Source organism: Manis javanica, chromosome 1, assembly GCF_040802235.1.
Source record: "Manis javanica isolate MJ-LG chromosome 1, MJ_LKY, whole genome shotgun sequence".
In the NCBI taxonomy this organism is placed as follows: domain Eukaryota; kingdom Metazoa; phylum Chordata; class Mammalia; order Pholidota; family Manidae; genus Manis; species Manis javanica.
In genome coordinates, this window is record NC_133156.1 from 136,055,586 (window position 1) to 136,074,202 (window position 18,617).

The 18,617-nt window shown below is 34.2% G+C and overlaps 1 protein-coding gene across 4 annotated transcripts in view; it reads left to right on the forward strand.

Moving 5' to 3' along the window:
* The window catches only part of CDH18 (cadherin 18), a 1,048,863-nt gene extending 1,035,823 nt beyond the window's left edge, over positions 1–13,040 (forward strand). For 3 of the 4 annotated variants that reach the window (XM_073237622.1, XM_073237625.1, XM_073237623.1), the window contains 2 exons: positions 1,514–1,765; positions 9,746–13,040. In XM_073237622.1, the coding sequence (XP_073093723.1) occupies positions 1,514–1,765; positions 9,746–10,236 (743 nt within the window). In that variant the 3' untranslated portion in view covers positions 10,237–13,040. The remainder of the gene's footprint in view (positions 1–1,513; positions 1,766–9,745) is intronic. The other variant, XR_012131738.1, reaches the window with a different exon arrangement.
* The last annotated feature ends 5,577 nt before the right edge of the window (positions 13,041–18,617 follow it).

An 18,617-nucleotide genomic window follows, 5' to 3' on the forward strand; every position in this document is an offset into this window, starting at 1 on the left:
CATTGTATCATGACTTTTTTAAACATACTTATATGTAAAGGAATCCCAGTTTTCAGAATAAAAGAATTCAAATGGTTCAATATAAGAAATTAAAGTCTTCAGTGTAATTGTCAAATGATTCACCTACTTTTTAGTGAAAAGGAATTAACTCATAGGTGCAATCGCAGATTGGATTCTCTGGGAAGCAGACTGACTTAGAGTTTAGAGGGCAGGGAGTTTACTGGAGTATGCTCTTGGGAACATTTGTGGACCACAGGGGAATGAAGAAGGGTTGGGCCAAGTAAAAAAATAATAGAGCTGCCGTGCAATTCTAATGCCTGATGGCTGATCCCATAGGAAAGCTCTGGAACTAAACTTGCCCTTCAGCGTTGCCTGCCTTCCGTGGAGGGCTTTACCTTTGTAGCCTTGCAGCAGTGAGTCACTGATATGTGCTGTTCTGCAGGGTGTGACCTTGGGCCAGGCAACAACCGAATGCTAGGGCAACAAGTCCTTCTGTGCAGGGGATCTGTGCTAACCCCAGAAGTGTCTTTTAGCTAACAGAATTGCTGGGATGAGGAATAAAAATGCTAGGGTAATCATACATTGTGTGCCCGTAAAGGCATCAGTACCAATTGGAGGTGAGTTGGTGAAGAGGCAGTGTGACTCTGTGGTTTTGAGTAGGATTCTAGAATGTATTTGGTTGTAACCTTATCCTGATTTACTAACTCTGTGATTTAGGAAATATATCCTCTGGAACTTACTTTTTTATAAATTTTTAAATTATTGTTTATAGTAAAAATTATTTTCTCCTAAAAAGTAAGGAATTTAACATTGTCTACCTTACGAGGTTGTGTAAGCTTATCAAAATACACCATGCAGGTATTTATTTAGTGCATAGCCTTTAAAAAGCACCTGAAAATAGAATTTGGTTTTACTGATCATTAACTTTCCCATGATGTGCGGTCTATGGAAAGAGAGCTTCAAGTCACAATGAAGTCTAAATAAGCTTTGCAGTTGATTTGAAGTCTTCTTAAGTATATTATCTACACCACTTTAGATATAAAATAAAAGTTCATTACCTTAAAGTTTTGTGTTCATTACCATCACCTGAATACTCTGCTAAAAACACAGATGTCTGGTGACTTCTTGCTTGTGTTCAGAGTCACCAGGCTTGGGACAGAGTCTGCTGTCTCGTCCCCAAGTTCAGGACCTGCTGGCTTTAAGCCACCTGCATCCTTTCAAATCCTCTGGCTATCATGTCCAAGTCCAAAATGTCTCGTTTCCTCCTGCATCTGTCTTCCACTCTTTCCCCTCTCTTTCAGTTTGGGTTCACTTAATGTTTCAGTTTGAAAACCAGTATTAGTTCTTTCATGATCGCTCCTTCAGGTTCACTTGTGCTTCTCATACACTGAAAAAAAAACAACAAAAAACCAAAACCCCAAATCATACCTACCCATTTTATCCATTAACGGAAATGTGCATCTTGACTGGTGGTTTTACTAAGTACGTTTTGTTTTGCTTATGTCTATCATAGATAACACAGCGAGCATTCTGACAAGGCGGAGGAGATTTAGTCGAACTATGCAGGATGTGTATTATCTGCCCATTATGATCTCTGACGGTGGAATCCCCTCTCTCAGCAGCAGCGGGACCCTGACGGTCAGGGTTTGTGCCTGCGAGAGAGACGGGCGCTTGCGGACCTGCCAATCAGAAGCGTTCCTGTCGTCCGCTGGTTTGAGCACAGGAGCCTTAATCGCTATTCTCCTGTGTGTAGTCATTCTCCTGGGTAAGTCATTCTGAATCCTGCCATATGACAGCGCCTCGGAGGGGAGCCTGCCAGGGTCAGGACTGCGTTAGAAAAGAGACAGCGGGGTACACACAGAGAAGGGAGAAAGAATATGCCATTTTGACAAAACCTAAGAATTAATGCAGGAATGAATAACTTGGATAAAAAACCAGCTGCATCTTTCTCAATGCCATAGTTAATCTAGAAATAATCTGATTCAAATGTAATGAAAGAGTTGAAGTATCAGAAGGATAGGAAGAGAAATCTACTTGGAAAGGATCTATTTTAGAAAGAGCTGATATTATTCTAAATCCATTATTGAACAAGCTTTTACAATATATTTTAAAAGACGTGACATCATTCTAAAAGGAATATGAATAACAAATGAAAAATAGGTTTCTTATAGAAATGTTTACTAGTCTAAAAGTTGTCAGTATTGGCTGAATGTTAAAGAACCCAGCACTATAAAACTATAAATAATTTTGTCTTTAGAGATATTAAATTTTATTAAATTTAAAGGGGTTTTGTGAGATTTGTGTTGCATGTAATAAAAAATAAAACATTTTCTCTAATTATGTATTATCATTTTAATAGTCTAAATTTTACCATAACCACATTAGAAGCTATTACTATAAACTCTTTAGAATTACTATTTAAAACAAGACAGCAAACCCAGATTTTTATAAGGATAAATGTGAAAAAATCTTTCTGCTTCATTGTTGAAAGTGGGTACACATTTCTTTTTCCAGTGTGCCCCCCCTTCCATCTTTCTCTGAGCAGCCTTATCTTTTGTTCTTTTCTTGGTTCTATGCACCCATGAAAAAAAAAATTGTATACTTTGCTGAGACAGAGATTTTCTTGCAAGGAATGGTCTTTATTTTGTTCCTGGGGTAGAAGACAAACTATTTGTACAGAAGGAGTGAAGAGCATGGTAGAAAGAGGCTGAGAAGTGGAATGGATATTTAGGCAGAGGTGAGAGTTTGGGGCTTCACTGGGCATGGTAAAGATGGTGGACTTTGTTCTAGGTGTGCAAAAGAGGTTTAAAGCAGGAGACTCCCATCACAACATTTATATTTAGGACAGTGTGACCATGAACAAGGGAGGGAAAAGATCTCATGATGCCAAGTGAGCATATAGGCAATGAGGTTAGGAAGACCATGCAGCTATATGCTGTTCAGCATGGTTTGGACTAGCACATGCTTAGGGCAGAGCTGAAGAAAGATGGATAATATCAAAATGTTCAGGAGGCTAGAGGTGAAATCAAAAGTCATCTTGGAGAATTGGTTGCAGATTCTTGGATAAAACTTTTTATCAGAATCTTAACTGTATGTTTACTGGGAGTACCTGAGATATCACTGGAAAATTGCAATGTTAATAATTTCATACCAGTGAACAAATACCTAATGTTTATGACACATTATCATTTCCTTGAAAAAAATCTCCAAGGGCTAACAATAAAGTAGACACAAATAAAAAAATAAAAAGTAATCTTACATAAATTAGGTATGTGGCTGAGTTAGAACAGTACCAAGGAGGACTTTTCATCCCTTGCTGAGCATGGGTCCTGATCGTCCCAGAGCTGGGGGACACCAGGAGACTACTTTATTGAAGGCACTACAGCAAGAGAGTATAAACAGGGAGACAGTAAATCGGGATAGAGCTGTGATGGGCTCCAATGTGATCATTAAATCAAGGAGGATGAGAGTACAGAAGAGAGCAGAAGAGAAATTGGGAAAGAAGGAAGAAAATGAGTACAGTATAATGTCATAAAGGTCACAGGAAACCACTGGACAGAGCATTCAACAAGTCAAAAGCTCCTCAGAGGTTCGATCAAGTCCACTGGCCTTAGCAAAGTAGAGCCTGGAGGTTTGGGGCACCATCACAAGGACTCTATGGTTGCAGTGCAGTCTTTTATAGTAGATTCAGTTTGAAGAAGGAAGCCAGGAAAATCCAGCTTTCTAAATTTTATTTATTTATAAATTGATTCATCATAACCACTCCTTTCTTTAGACATTAACATTTATTTTTTGTTTTGTTTTGAACAATCAAGACAAAAAACTCAGAAGCAAACCAAAAACTACCAACATTGCTCCTTCTAGGGTTCCTAACTTAAACCACAAAGAATTGAACTCAGTGACTTTAATGTAAGTTCTTCTAGTCTTTATTCTGGGAGATAAAGACAGTTTAGTTGGAGGAGGCATGTTACCTTTGCCTTTGTTCGCACTTATCACAATAAAGCTATTTTTGTATACTAAGATAAAAGTTTGAAAATTAATTGTAAAATGTTAATTTGGAGGTACAATTAAGGCAAATTATGTATAATATATTTTTGTGTGAAACAATACTTCCCTCTTATGAAAATGCTGTTTTCCCTTTGGGGTAAATAAGAGAACTCTCTAAATCTTATTCTATCCCTTAGGACTAGTGGAACAAAGATGTTATTTAATATGTTTACTCCTTCAATTGTTATTGAAATTCAAATGTGCTTCTCCAGTTTTATCCAAAAGTTGTGGAATAATTTCTTAAGCTTGGGTTTAAATCATTATTTATAATGCAACATATATTTTTATTGGCATGGTAAGAGGAGTTTTTCATTGTTATTTACAAGGAATCTAGCCAACAAACTCAGAATGTAGCCATTTGTACTTTTGAAATAATTTTGGCTAATACATGAGCTCATAATCTTCAAGGAAAATATCAGCACCACCAGAAGTAGTCAAACTTTATTATAGAATTTATAATTCTCTAATAACATCCAACCCTAACAGGTAACCAAATTGTGATATTAATATTGTTAATATTGAAATATGCTGTAACTATTAGCTGTTTGTGAAAATGACTGCGAGTGTATAAGGCCATCTTTAATTTTGCTGCTAATGATTGATGTGATCCCAGGTGACCTATTCAGTCTCTTGTTTCTATTTGCAAATCTGTGAAGATAAGGTTTCAACTAAAAAAACCTGAGAGTCAGCTATAAAATTTTGTGATGCTTATTTATATTTTATAATGGTTTAACTATGATTCAAAATTTTAAAGTATGGTCAGTCTCCATCTATATGTGTATTGGTTATCTGAAAATGGTGCTTGAAAAGCAAAGGTTTTAACTTTGAATGGTAGATAGACATGTTATGAATTGGGTTATGTTCTGTCAGGATTACCATTGTCAGGTCCATTGTATTGGATGATTGGGAGAGAATTTAGAGTAAGCCTTTATAATGCAATCACAATTTGGTGCTAGCAGAAGGTGTACTGGATGGAGTCTTCTTTACCTCCCAGGGATCTGACATGCATTTCCCACCTGCACCCCACCTTCTTGTGGAGGGACCAGAGCAGTTGGCAGAGCTAACCTAAGTTACACTTGGCAAAGAAATCACTGAATCAGGCTCTGAATCAGAATTCTGCCAACTGTACTTTAAATCGCACATCACATGCAGGGGACTAGCTAAGTCCACAACCTGGATGTTTCCTACCGTTGGATACACATGTCCTGATAAATGGGGATCAGGGTGGATTTGGTGTGAGTGGAGTAAGGGATGAGAAGAGGAAGGTAGATTTGGTGAGGAGATAACTGCCAACCTGTTGTCATCTGACCTATCTGGAAGGACTCTATGGATAATCTGTGGGCTCCCCTTAGTTTGAAAAAAAATAAGTTTCAATGAGAAGGGCCATTACCTGGTAGCCAATAGCACTACAGAAGTTAATGAAAATAATCTCCCTGACTTGAGCCACCTCATTTCTACCAAATTTAGTACTAACATATGATGATATAAAAAAGAATAAAGTGATCTTTAGGGGTAAAAATATAGCCTACAAGAAGTATTTTGGGGAAGGATGTTGGGAGTCAGGATACAGTGTACCTAAATGCAAGCTGTAAGACAGTTCAAGTTGCAAAAACTCAAAACCCCTTAGAACTATAAGCTCTACAATTGATAGATAAATAATTAAATGGTGTAAGAAATGCAAATACAAAAATATATCCCCAAATTTTAATTCCTTTATGATGAAAATAATGAAACTTAATAAATTAGTTCTAATTTTCTTTAAAAGATAAATCAAGTGAGTTTGAAATCCTGGCCAAACTCAAAAATAAAAGAAGAAAAATAAATTTACCAAGAATAAATATAGAATTTAGAATAAAGATGTCTCAAAAATATTATAATTTATTCATGTTTTGATCCAGATTTTATACAAATATCAAAAATCTTTATAATTTTGAACAAGGAAAGATAATCACTTTATATATATATATATATATATATATATATATATATTCATTTTTTTAACAAGTTCATGGCTATATCTTATTATATATTCCTAGATGACCCACTGTAAGAAGAGGTTATCTTGTTTTACATGTGTGGTTTGATGGACTGTGGGGAGGGGTCATTTGAATATATTCAATTTAACTTTCAGTTTTTACATAAGGACTTAATTCTCCAATCTACTTCTATAATTATTATCTTCATTCATTCTCTTAAAACACATTTCATTTGATCTTTGGATTTTTTTTGCACATTTGGTTTGGTCTTCAAACATTAAAAATGTTCTCAGAATAACCAGGTGTTTGGCATTATTAGCAGCCATAAGCTGATTTAAAAATACATTTAAAATTATTTTCCTAGTGAAGTTATTACTATGCATGAAGATGCATTTAACACAATGCCACATTATCAGTTTCACAGAGATTACTCCTTTGTTCATCCATACAAAAATTGTTTATGGAATATCTCTGTATGCCATCTGCTCCAGAAGCATCTACTGAACAAACATGAATGTAAAGTAGTTGATTAGGAGCATGTTTAATCATCCATGTTTCTGCATTCTTCTCTGAGTTGGTTTGCATTTGCCTTTGATTAGAAGGACCATATGTCCATATTTGACCTGATGTCTTATATTAATTATAAACAAAATCCCCTTTCATTCATAAAAGTATCTCAGATTGTATGGTTTTAATTATATGTTGACCTTATATTTAATTGGTATGTAACAAACGTAGGAATCTTTGATGACTGGCAAATGACTAAGTGTGAAAAAGAGATAGATACAAAACCTCAAAGTTCAAAGTGAATTAGTGTCTATGTTTTGAATCAAAATATATCAAGAATATTTTCTAAAAGTATAAGGAATAAACAAATTTAAATATCTTAATAACAACCTCAGCATCACCCCCTCTATCTCATTAGGCAAATATGGAATTAATATTGATAAAGGATGCAAATTAACACAACACTTTGATAATAGTATTGATCACACTCTCCCTCTTAGAGAAGCACATAAATTCCCTTGACATCAAACACGAAACATTTCAACATAAGGGAAAATAACTTGATTTATTCACAAAAGTCAGAAACTTTACTGTAATAAATTAGGCAGTCTGTAGAAATGGATCTTTAATCTAGAACATCCTTCTCCCTTAATCATAAAAATGAACAGAAATATACAGTGGGCAATAAATTTAAATTTCTGAGTACAGTGGAGTGAGTACTTGAGGATGTTGTATGGGCCAATGAATTAGAAAGATCTAAACTGGATTTACACACAAAAAAATAGTAAGGTATTAAATGCATACTGCATTCAGCAAAAATCTTTTTTTAATTTTTTTCAAAAAATATAGTATTACATTAGATAATGCCTTTGCAGTGTAAGCAACATGTATGGAAAATGATTTTGTGCCATAGCATAGTATTTGTGGATCAGGGCCACATATATCATGAGCATTTCCTTCTCAGCTTTCTGGAATCACTACATTCCAAACACAGTGACTCAGTGTTTCCCCATGTGTGTCATCATCTTTCACACTGCATTTCCCCATTACCTAGGCAGTATCCTTTAATTCCATACTCTTCAAGATGGTTATCTCACCTTCCCTATAGATGTTTTGTCCTTTCCGTTGTCTTCATTCCCATAGACTCTCATTTACCTTTTCTCTGGAAAATTAGATTCCTCCAGGGCACTGTGACCATCTCTTTCCACATATAGTAAACTTCTCTGCTGTAATTATCCTTTCCACTTCTGACTTGAAAATAGATTCTTCTGCCTCTCCATGTTGTCAAGTCTTAGAAGCACATGCACAGTGTAACATCTAGTTTAAAAACAGGCAGAGTTCAGCTATATTAATTAGGGGTATAAATACAAAAAGTTATAAAAAGAAGTAAAGAAACAATAATGATAGAAATAGGGATAGAAGTTAATTTCTAGAGGTAAGAGGGTGCTTTTTAGGGTTCCAGGTACATTCTTTATTGGAAAACAGCAAACCTGGTATTTGTTTACTTTATAATCATTGGTTAAAGATTACATGGAGTTAGCATTGCTAGATAAAATACAGTATACAAATAGATAAAATGCAATATACAAATGTTCATTTAAGATTAAAAAATATGTGTATATATCCATAGGTATATATTTGTGTGTGTATTACATATATATAATATGCACACACATATATAGCATATCACATACAATATATACATATGTTACACATATGTATACATATATATGCATTAATACATAGGTAAAATTTATCCATATATGTATTTATATGAAAAGTGTGGTCATACAATATTTGCATTTGTGTGTAATCTCAAATATTGCATATTGCATGGAGAATACTCAATGTCTACATATCTATGTTTATTTATGCATATGCCTATATAGCATATATATATACAAGATATACATTATATTTAGCATAATTATATTATATTATATTTAGTATTGGCTTTATCTTGTATTCAAATGACAAAATATACATATTGTTATTTATCTCAAGTTCACATTTAATTATTTGCTAAATCTAACAACCCTATATGCCATTGCAATCACTTCTCCATCACATTAAAAAGAATGTTTAAAACAATAATAAACGTAATAATGACTATCATAAAACTTAATGTATCAGTTGATCAAAAAAAGAATAGTCTGCAGAGCTAAAGTAAAGGATATTGTGATTAAAGACCCAAAGTGGAAGTGAGGTCATTCTATTTAGGAATGGTTTCATACCATCAAATAGAAAGATTTGAAAATACTGAAAAACTGCCAAAGTGCCCAAGACCCATTTCTGTCATTCCATTCAATGGTTGTAGCACTATTGTTAATAAGCCACATGTCCATCTGGCCACTCAGTTTCTTTCTATATATTTTTAAATAATGAAGAAAGTAATGGAAACCCCATCATGTTTGGCATGAAAAGTCATCGGTTCCAGCACCAGCTCACCTACCATTTGTATGATCGTAGACTTAGATCTTAGTTATCCATGCCGTCTCTCTTGAGGCTGTTTCCTCATTTCAAAAATGGGGACAGCCATAGCTCTTCTGTGAGGAGTAAGTACATTATGTAAAGAACACTTTGTAACCTGAAAAATTCCTAGAAAACAGAAATTGGGTACAAGGAAATTAACATTTTTGCAGCTTGATAAGGAAATGCAATTATTAATACATGATAACATTCTAAAGGTAAAGGATGAAAGAGACTAGCCATGTAAAATATCGCTGCTCTGATTCCTACAAGCGTTAAAAGTAAAGGGTCTAAGGTAGGGGCTCCTTTCTGTCCAATAGAATCCTAAAATATCCTGCCTTTAATGTATGTAACTGGAAGGATTATGTATCTGTAGCTAGACCAACCCACACCATTATTTTTCTCCTTCAAGTTTTCATGTTGCTTTTCTGTCATCTGTTAAACACTGTCTAGCCTGCAATGAATCAAGAATCGTGAAAGCAGAAGCCTGGCCCATGAGACTATTGGGGTTTCTAGAGAAGATCAGCAATTCCCAGTGCTTTGCAGAGATCATTTTTTTCCCCTTCTTTGAGTTATTAGAGAGTCTTGAAGTGTTATTCAGAGAGTGCAGAGATCAGGGTCATGTTACAACGCAAACCTAAATGGAATATTATTGATGACGGGGGTGGGAATTTGCTGATGTCAATTCTCCAAGAATTGCTTTCTTTTTTTTTTCTAATATTCATCCTCTTTTCATTTTCCCTCAGCAATCGTAGTACTTTTTATCACATTGAGACGCAGCAAAAAAGAGCCCCTGATCATTTCAGAGGAAGATGTGCGGGAGAACGTGGTCACTTATGATGACGAGGGGGGCGGCGAGGAAGACACTGAGGCCTTTGACATCACAGCCTTGAGGAATCCGTCTACTGCTGAGGAGTTCAAATATCGGAGAGATATCAGGCCCGAAGTGAAGCTCACCCCCAGACACCAGACATTGTCCACTCTGGAGAGTATAGATGTTCAGGAATTTATTAAGCAAAAACTGGCGGAAGCTGACCTGGACCCCAGTGTCCCCCCTTATGACTCCCTTCAGACTTATGCCTATGAAGGTCAGAGGTCAGAAGCTGGGTCCATCAGCTCACTGGATTCAGCCACGACACAATCAGACCAGGATTATCACTACCTTGGAGACTGGGGGCCTGAGTTTAAAAAGTTAGCTGAACTCTATGGAGAAATAGAATCTGAAAGAACAACTTAGGGGGGCAATCGTGCAACATTCTAGAATTTGCTTCCTGAGTACGTGGAGATACAACCTCAGCAATGGCAAAGAAGAAATGTGGAAACAGTACTTGGAAAAGTGCAAGCTGTACACAGCTTCTGTAGAAACAAGTGCCCTTTTCATGATGAAAACTGGGTTATTTAATCATCACAGAGTCAAATTAAAAATATACAGAGAAAAAGCTGTTGTTCCTTGTGTATATTTTCAAATGCTCAATAAAGTCTGTGGTCCTGTTTAATTAAGAATACCTGAATTAAGCCAAATGATGATATTTGTTTCCATATTTTGTGATTTCTTTCAAGAGCAAAACTAAATAGAAAGGTTCAAAATAACTTATAACTGATTCTCGGGTGGCACACCACAAAATGAAATTTGTGAAGGTAACCACTGACTCTTTTTCCACTTTTCTGGGTGAACTCTTGAGACCCACACCCTGTTATTGAGACAGATCTTACTCGCTTTGTCTTGTATTCACATGACATGAGGGATATCCAGGATATCATGCCATGCCATCATGGACTTGTGTGTACCATTTTCCTTTGCCCTCCCCACTTCTTTTCTCCATACAAAGTTGATGGAGCATGGGGATTTGCTGCTTGCACTATAATGTATGCAACTTCTGTGCACCAGATGTGCACTGCTCTCAGAGACAACCGTCTCTGTCCTGCCTGCCTCCCTTTTTTTGAACAGAAAAAGACCCCCACCTTCTTTTTTTGAATGGTTTAAGACATATTTAGATAATCTGATGTGTCAGGGAATGTTCTAATTAAAAAATAGCTACAAACCTTATCCTGTACAAAACACTGGGGGATTCTATTCCTGTTTCCATTTGGATTTGCACAGGGAAATCAGCAGAGTTGATCATTCCTATACCTAAAATTAGTTTTCAAAGTTTTGCTGATCACTTTTTACTTCAGTATGGTTTGCTTATTTGTAACATGAGCAGCCATCAAAAATAAGTACCTCATATAACAACGTAGTCTGAAAAGATTATCCTCCAGTTTACATTCGCTTCATAGGCTAATGATTGACTTACCTTCATTCCACACATAGGTTCAGACTTTTCCCTGCCTCATTGACTGATTAACCTTTATGTATCTGGGATCTACAGGAAAATGTGTTGGAGTAGGAGGAAAAAACCTTGGACATTCACACTTATCCTTGGGTATGTCCACCAAAGGCTCTTGAGCTTTAAAGTCGCAAACTGCAAAACAGAAATGTCGGAGACTTCCTTGCTTGCCTATGGGGGAGGACAAATAAACATCTGTAAAAATACTTTGCCAACTGCAAAGTGTTGTGGCTTGCAGATGCTAATTTTCTAATTCCACTAGCCTATAAGTGTATAGTTACACACATGTTCAATAAAATAGTATGTCATCATAGAATTTCATAAAACCTTCAACAGTGAAGCAATTGTTAACTAACCATATAATATACAAATTTAATTTTTTGATATTTCCCCAAATAAGCTAATTTTCTTAAAATTTCTTGGGGTTTTTCTCCCCACATTGTTTAGATATTCTGCTGTTCTTGCTATTGGTCTTGACATAGAGCTCAGAGCATAATGGTCCTAGTCTCGAAAACTGACCACACTTATGTATTTAGGGCGAATTGGAATTTTGAAACCCACAAATCAAGAATTATTTCAAGGGGGGACTTTTTCTTTTGCTCTTTAAATTTATTATAATCTAGTGTCCTGAAAAGTCATATGACATTTTCTGTCTGATTCTACCTATGTGCAAAATTTGGAATTTTGCCTCTGTTTGCAACTGCCCTGTGCTATCATATTTCAATGTTGAATATGGGAAGTAACTAAGTTTAATTTGAAAAATTCTCAATTTGTGTTTCAAGCCTGAGGAATAAAATGTAATTTAAGTTTTTTACAACATTTCAGCTTTCCAGATGCTGCTTTATCATTTTTTTTTCATATTTTAATGGTATATATGCTGGTATAAAGCTAAATCAAAAGAAACACTCAGGGGCTTTGGGGAATAACCTCTGGAGATACGTACTCTGATTATGCTGATACTGTGCTACATTCACCCTGAATGAACCATTTTGGAGTTCTTTGGAGAACTACAGTGGATCTTGGTGTTTGGACTTTCCTGTGAAGAAGACTAGGAAGGCCAGATTTTGGATGTCTATAGGCTTCTAGATTTAGATTCCCGATAAACTATCCATGGCTTTTGTCTGTTTTTGCTTTGCTTTGTTTTGTTTTATTTTTAATATTCAACTGGTAACTTCACAGATGAGGGTTTGCAGGATGAAAATGTGGGTATACATTTAACTATTTATGTAAAAGTTAAGGTCCTCTGAATGAATTGCATATACTAAAATATTTCCCTGATTTTGTGGATAAAGTACTCCAAATCCATTAGTTTTAATTTACACATTTTAACGATAATGAATTGCTTCTAAGCCCCTGATAATAAATCTAATATGGAGGAAAAATGGAGCTTCTGTAGTTTTGAAATATTATCTTTCCATATTGACCTATTTTAGAATTCTGTTAGTGAATGCATTCCAAATATTATTTTTATATGAACTCTGAAACTAGGCAATTATATCATTATTATAAATATGGATTAAGTCTCTTTTATTAATTCTTCTACTTTAAGAAAACAATATTAATGTATATGATATATACTCTGCAAATGGACTGAAGTCATTTAACAAATCTTTGCTTTAAAAATTCTATCTTATCAGTGTTAGAATTCTCTAAAAGTTTAGTAGGCCAAGTATGTTTTCTCATCAACTTTGAGCACTTACTAGCCACAGATAATCAGCTATGGATTCACTAATGTATCTCAGTACATTTCATAAGTCTTAGTTGATATTTATAGATATAAATAAAATATAACTTTGAAATCAATTTACTTCTTTCTAATAAAATAATTTTCTGCCGACAGACCTTGCATAAAATTATGGCTGCTAAATAAGAAGACATATGCATAATTAGGATCATTTGTTTATCTAAGTTCTTTCTTATGAGAATTTATCAATACCAAATCTTCTTTGTACAAACACTGAGAGTCCATAGGTATTGCAGAAATCACTAAAGACCTCTCATCAGAAATTCTATGGCAAATCTATAAAAACACAGATTTGAAGAGGAAATTGAAGAAGAAATTATCCCTAAGATGAGGCTCTATTCAAAGTTAACTTGTGACTTTCCTACAACCTTGTAGAAGAAGAAAAATATTCTGAGAAGTTGCCCTCACATAACCATACTCTTTTACACCCCCACATACACAAATATCTTCTTGAAGAATATTTGGAGAATAAAAGAATATTAAAAATAGTGACTTGGATATTGATCTGACCCAAATATGTGATGTATACAGAATTCTAGTACCCAACATTTGGAAGATTCAGGTTCAAGTTAATGGACACTTGTGGCCTTTATTTCGTATCCAACCTCAGGCTAATAACCTTCAACACTGTCAAAGACTGGAGATGATTCATAAGTGTGATTATACAGAGAAGAAGAAATTATCTAATAGTTATAAACCACAATTTAAAAATGGGAATTTAATGAACACAGGGTGACTGTTAAATACAAGTGCTTTGACATAGATACTTTGTGTACTCCAGTGTAGCCAGAAATCTCGGTAGAAGGAAGGAGATGTTGAGAGTCCACCATTTTCAGCAATGCAGACAGCTTAAATACCAAATTAATTATTGTTTTTTTTTTGTTCTTACAGAACTGTACCAATAGGTTTTTAGCTCAATATGCAGGAGAAACAAAGAGAAATTCAGGTAGATTCATTCATTTCAGCAGCCATCAAAAAGTGCCAGTTAAATGAGCATGACAATAGGTCCCTGGAACATGCATTAGATCCAATACATTTGGGTTTGGGTAAGTCTTCATTTGCTTTTTAGTGTAGATAGAGCTTGATCAGCTATTAAATCAGAACTCTAAGGCTGATTATTCTGGAAAGAGGAAAGAGATCTGTTTCAAACTTAAATTGTACTTAGCTTCAAGGAATGGTAACATTTAATTAACTTACTTGGCTTTCAATTTCAAGAATGGAATGAATATCAGAATAGTTCTTGGAAGATATGTGACACAAATTCAAATTCTCTTTCTCCTTTTTATCCTTTAGGATTAAAGGCAAATTAATTATTATCTGAAGGAAACAAAACCATTTCAACTTTTATTTTCTACTTCATCTGCAGAAGGTAAATCTTTTGCAATATAAAATTGGAAATCTCATAAACCCTACAGCTAAAAATAGCTCACAACCATTTGAAGATAAAACTTGCACCAAACCCACTCACTTTTTCAAAGTTCCAAATATATCATTTTAAAGTGAAAATAATGTAGCAGCACTGTTTAACATGTAGAAACATGTTAACCTGGCCCTTTGACTTGTGCCAATGAAAGATGTCTTTAGAAATTGGTTTTTTTTTTCAGTTTTCAATAAGGAAGAGATCAGAGAAAAACATAACATCCTTCTTTAAAGTATTGATGTAAAAAAAAATGTTCTTAACGCTAGTGAGGAATGATTACATTTATACACCTTGCTGAATCTACAGAAATAAAGGATCTTTGCCCTTCAACACTCAGACATCAAACCTGCTTTAGTAATGATTCATTTGTAAAGTATTAGGTGAAGATGAATGGAGAACATAGGCATTCAAGGACTTCTGAAATTATATCCTGTGAGGCAGGCACGTGCCATGTATAGATTGAAGTGGGTTCATCACATGGTTACATCTTACTGTCCAGCAATATGAGCTTTGAAGTTAAGAAAATGGACCACAATAGTTAGTGTCACTCTAACAATTTCAAGACAATTTTTCTTATGTCATGCATCAAATTGTTACTCTAAGTCACCTATTGCCATTTTCAGAGTGATATTTCAAATGCCTTAGTTTCAAATAGAAACTCTTACAATCTAACATTTATTGATTAAGGTCTTCTAATTATGTACTGTATGAAAGATACTATTCCAGGTCTTGAAAGCGATGTAAGAAGAATGTCTTGGTGACAAACATTATCATCGATGACACTTAAGTTTAACTTTGGAGTTAAGATCCACATATAAAAAGCTGTTTTTTTACAAAGCATCACAAGTGTTCTAAAATAGGATTGGATACAATGCTAGGAAAGGCTGTAGGACCACATTATAACTGTGTCAATAATAGGTGAAACACTTGAGGTCCCCTGTGGAAGGGGAATGACATGTGCAGAGGAAGGTGGAAACAGATAAGCAGTTTAAACAAATGTACTAAGATAGATTTTTCTATATGGACTAGAGGATTCCTACAGGGAAATAACGATAATACAAGATGGTAAAAGAAGTTGGATTTAGGTTTAAGTTGAATGAAAGAAACTTATCCTTTAATCAATATCCTTAAGTCTATTCCCCAAAATATAAAAGTGATCATAGTTGGTCTTCTCTTTTAGGGATGAGTCTTTCATTAATGTCTATCATTCAGTAAAGATATAGCAAAGAAATATTCTAGAGTTATTTGTAACTACAGAAGAAGTATTAGACTATTTTAATCATTTATAAAAGATAATTACTTATTTTAGGCCTAATCTTGAGAAGGTTAAAAAAACATAGATAATAACATTTCAGTTTTGATTCTTGGCATCATTTAATTTCATCAATTTATTCATATTAGTAAAATATCGAGAAGGGCAAGAGAGATACTTCTAAGAGCAATATTTATTCATATAAATGTATTCTTAATGGATAAATGTATCTATATTCTAGCATCATTGTTTTAGGTATAAAAATATTTTTAAAGCCAAAAATAATAATATTCAAATACCAAAGACCAAGCTGATGCCTTATTAAAATAAAATCAGGTTTTCTTAATAAATTATTTTTAATGTTTAATTCAAAAGATATCACATACTCTAGTGTTTCATTACATAAAATTTACTTTTGTATTTATTTTCAAAAAGTGATTATTATACAATAAGATTCAGTTATTTGTGAATAACACAGGTAGACTTGGCTGCAATTCCCTACATTTCTATCTTCTGTTTCTCATTTTTTCTTCTTTCACATTCACTTCCCTTTTTTTACAACCTTTGAAAATCTGTTTGAGCAATTTCTGTATTTTATGTATTTTTCAGAGCAAATTCAAGAAAATGTTTTTCAGAAATAGAAATTAGATATCATATTGTTTTTAGAGCTTTGATTTTCCATGCATTTTCTCCCCCTCTGTCACTAATCATGCTCTTCCTCACCTAAAAGTAATAAAAAAAATTGCCTTCAGAAAAGTACTCTGTGAAAGTCACTTTCCTATAAGCTAGACGTTTCAGTCCATGATGTGATTTGGTTTTGTAGCTAATGCAACACTGTATTTCCAAACTCCTGCCATCTATCCTGTCTTCATTCTCCAAAGACAGCTGGGAAGAAAAGTCATTTTTGGTAATGTGAAATCTATTTCAAATATTTCAAATGGCTTTATTGATTTATTTCCTAAACCCTTAAAATCATGAATGAAATTAAAATTGTGCTTTATTCTTTACAAAGCATTTTCAACATCACACTTTAAAAGTTAAAAGTATAATTATAATTTTAAAAAATTAATACAATTTTATTGACATCCTTCTGCTCATTTAAAAGAAATTTTAGAAACTTGGTTTTCCAGGGCTAACGCTGAATCTCTCCCAAATTTTATCACCTAAGTTATATTTTCTCTTTTCAACTTCACATTAAGTTCACACTGATCATACAACAATAATAAATGGCAAGTATTATATCAACAAAATAGTACATTTAAAATGACTTGAAATAGCATCTTCTTGTTATTAGGCTAAGGGACAATGAATAAGCTTCTTTTAATTTGTATTTCACTAAATTCTCCCCAGAGTATGTTTTCCAAGGCATGGAAAGAGAAACACTCACCCCGCTGCCTCCTGCCGACATGTGTGTCTTTTTCCACCTGCCCACTCTATAATCAGCTCTACCACTAATCCTTAGCTGTCAGCCCCAGTTTCAGAGAATAAGTGATACAGAAACGTGAACTACTTTATTGGCACGAATAGTCTGGAGAAAACTAGATCACAGCTCAGCTTTCTTGATTCCGACTCAGTGTCTTGAGTTAAAATATGAAACTGGATAATATTAATGGAAAATGCCTATACCTATATTAACAGGGGAGGAAACCTCTTAGGTTTAGGAGTCTGGGGTTCAGAACACAGTAAGGAGTCTGTGACAATGACTAGTTGTGTAAGTTCCAAATCTTCATTATTTAAAGTAAAAATGATATCTTCAGATTTACCTCACAGGATTGTTAGGATTACCAGATATGATTTTGTGTGTGCAACACAGAAATGAGCCAAGTTCTTGGCAAACTGAATAATCTTATTATTACGGTTTCTACCTTGCCGCTCAGCCTACCCAACAACCTCTGTCCTCAGAAAATTGGGTTACATATTTATTACAAGTATGTGGACTTTGCATATTTTCAGCACAAACTAAGCAAAGAGACACATTCTTTACCCAAGGAGGAAGAGAAATAGAGCCATTCCAGTACTAGCTCATTTGTTACTTCTTTTCACGATGCAGAGGACAAAGAAAATTATCATCTCTATTTCACTCTATGTAGTGGATTTCCTTCAATGCCTTTACTACAAAATAATCTATATATAAGATTAGACTAAAAAAGTAGAATTGTGTTATGAATTATACTTAACTTTGTTTACTTCATTTTCAAAAATCTTTTAATAAAAATCCCCTTCTCTTTTCAATGTAATTATAATAAAGCATAAAAAATAATTATTATAGGATAATAAATAATGATTATTACTGAACATAAAATAATTGTTTTGGAAAAATAATCAAAATGTTTAGTGCAAGGATATTTGGAGTGCTTATTGAAACTCTTAAAAGTCAAGAGAGACAAAACTCATTATAGCCCTAGAGTGTATATTTTGCATGATCAAGGAAACACACTTCATGTCTGAGAGTTCTTAGAGGAATTACAGCAATGCTATAGTGTGCAATTACACTATTATTATTTAATAATAAATACCACAAATAATAAACACTCTAATATCACCCAGTGCTTGCAAGTTCTTAAGTAGAATATATATTATGCAGCATCTAGAAGAAAAACCAGCCTCTCCTTCAAATCATATTGAACCCTTCATTTGACCCACAACCCAAGGACACCTGGTTGTTAATTTTTTATTCTGACATTATTATTTGTGATAGGATTATATCTCCAATAGAGAATGAAGTCTGTTTTCCAATTTCAATTAAAGGAAAATGCTCCTAACTTAAGGAGGCATTGAACAAAATAAAAACAATTTATTTAAAGTCTGCTTCACCTGCCAGACAATAGAATTTCATATTCCACATATAGGAAAAGAAACATAGTTTCCTTTTGAG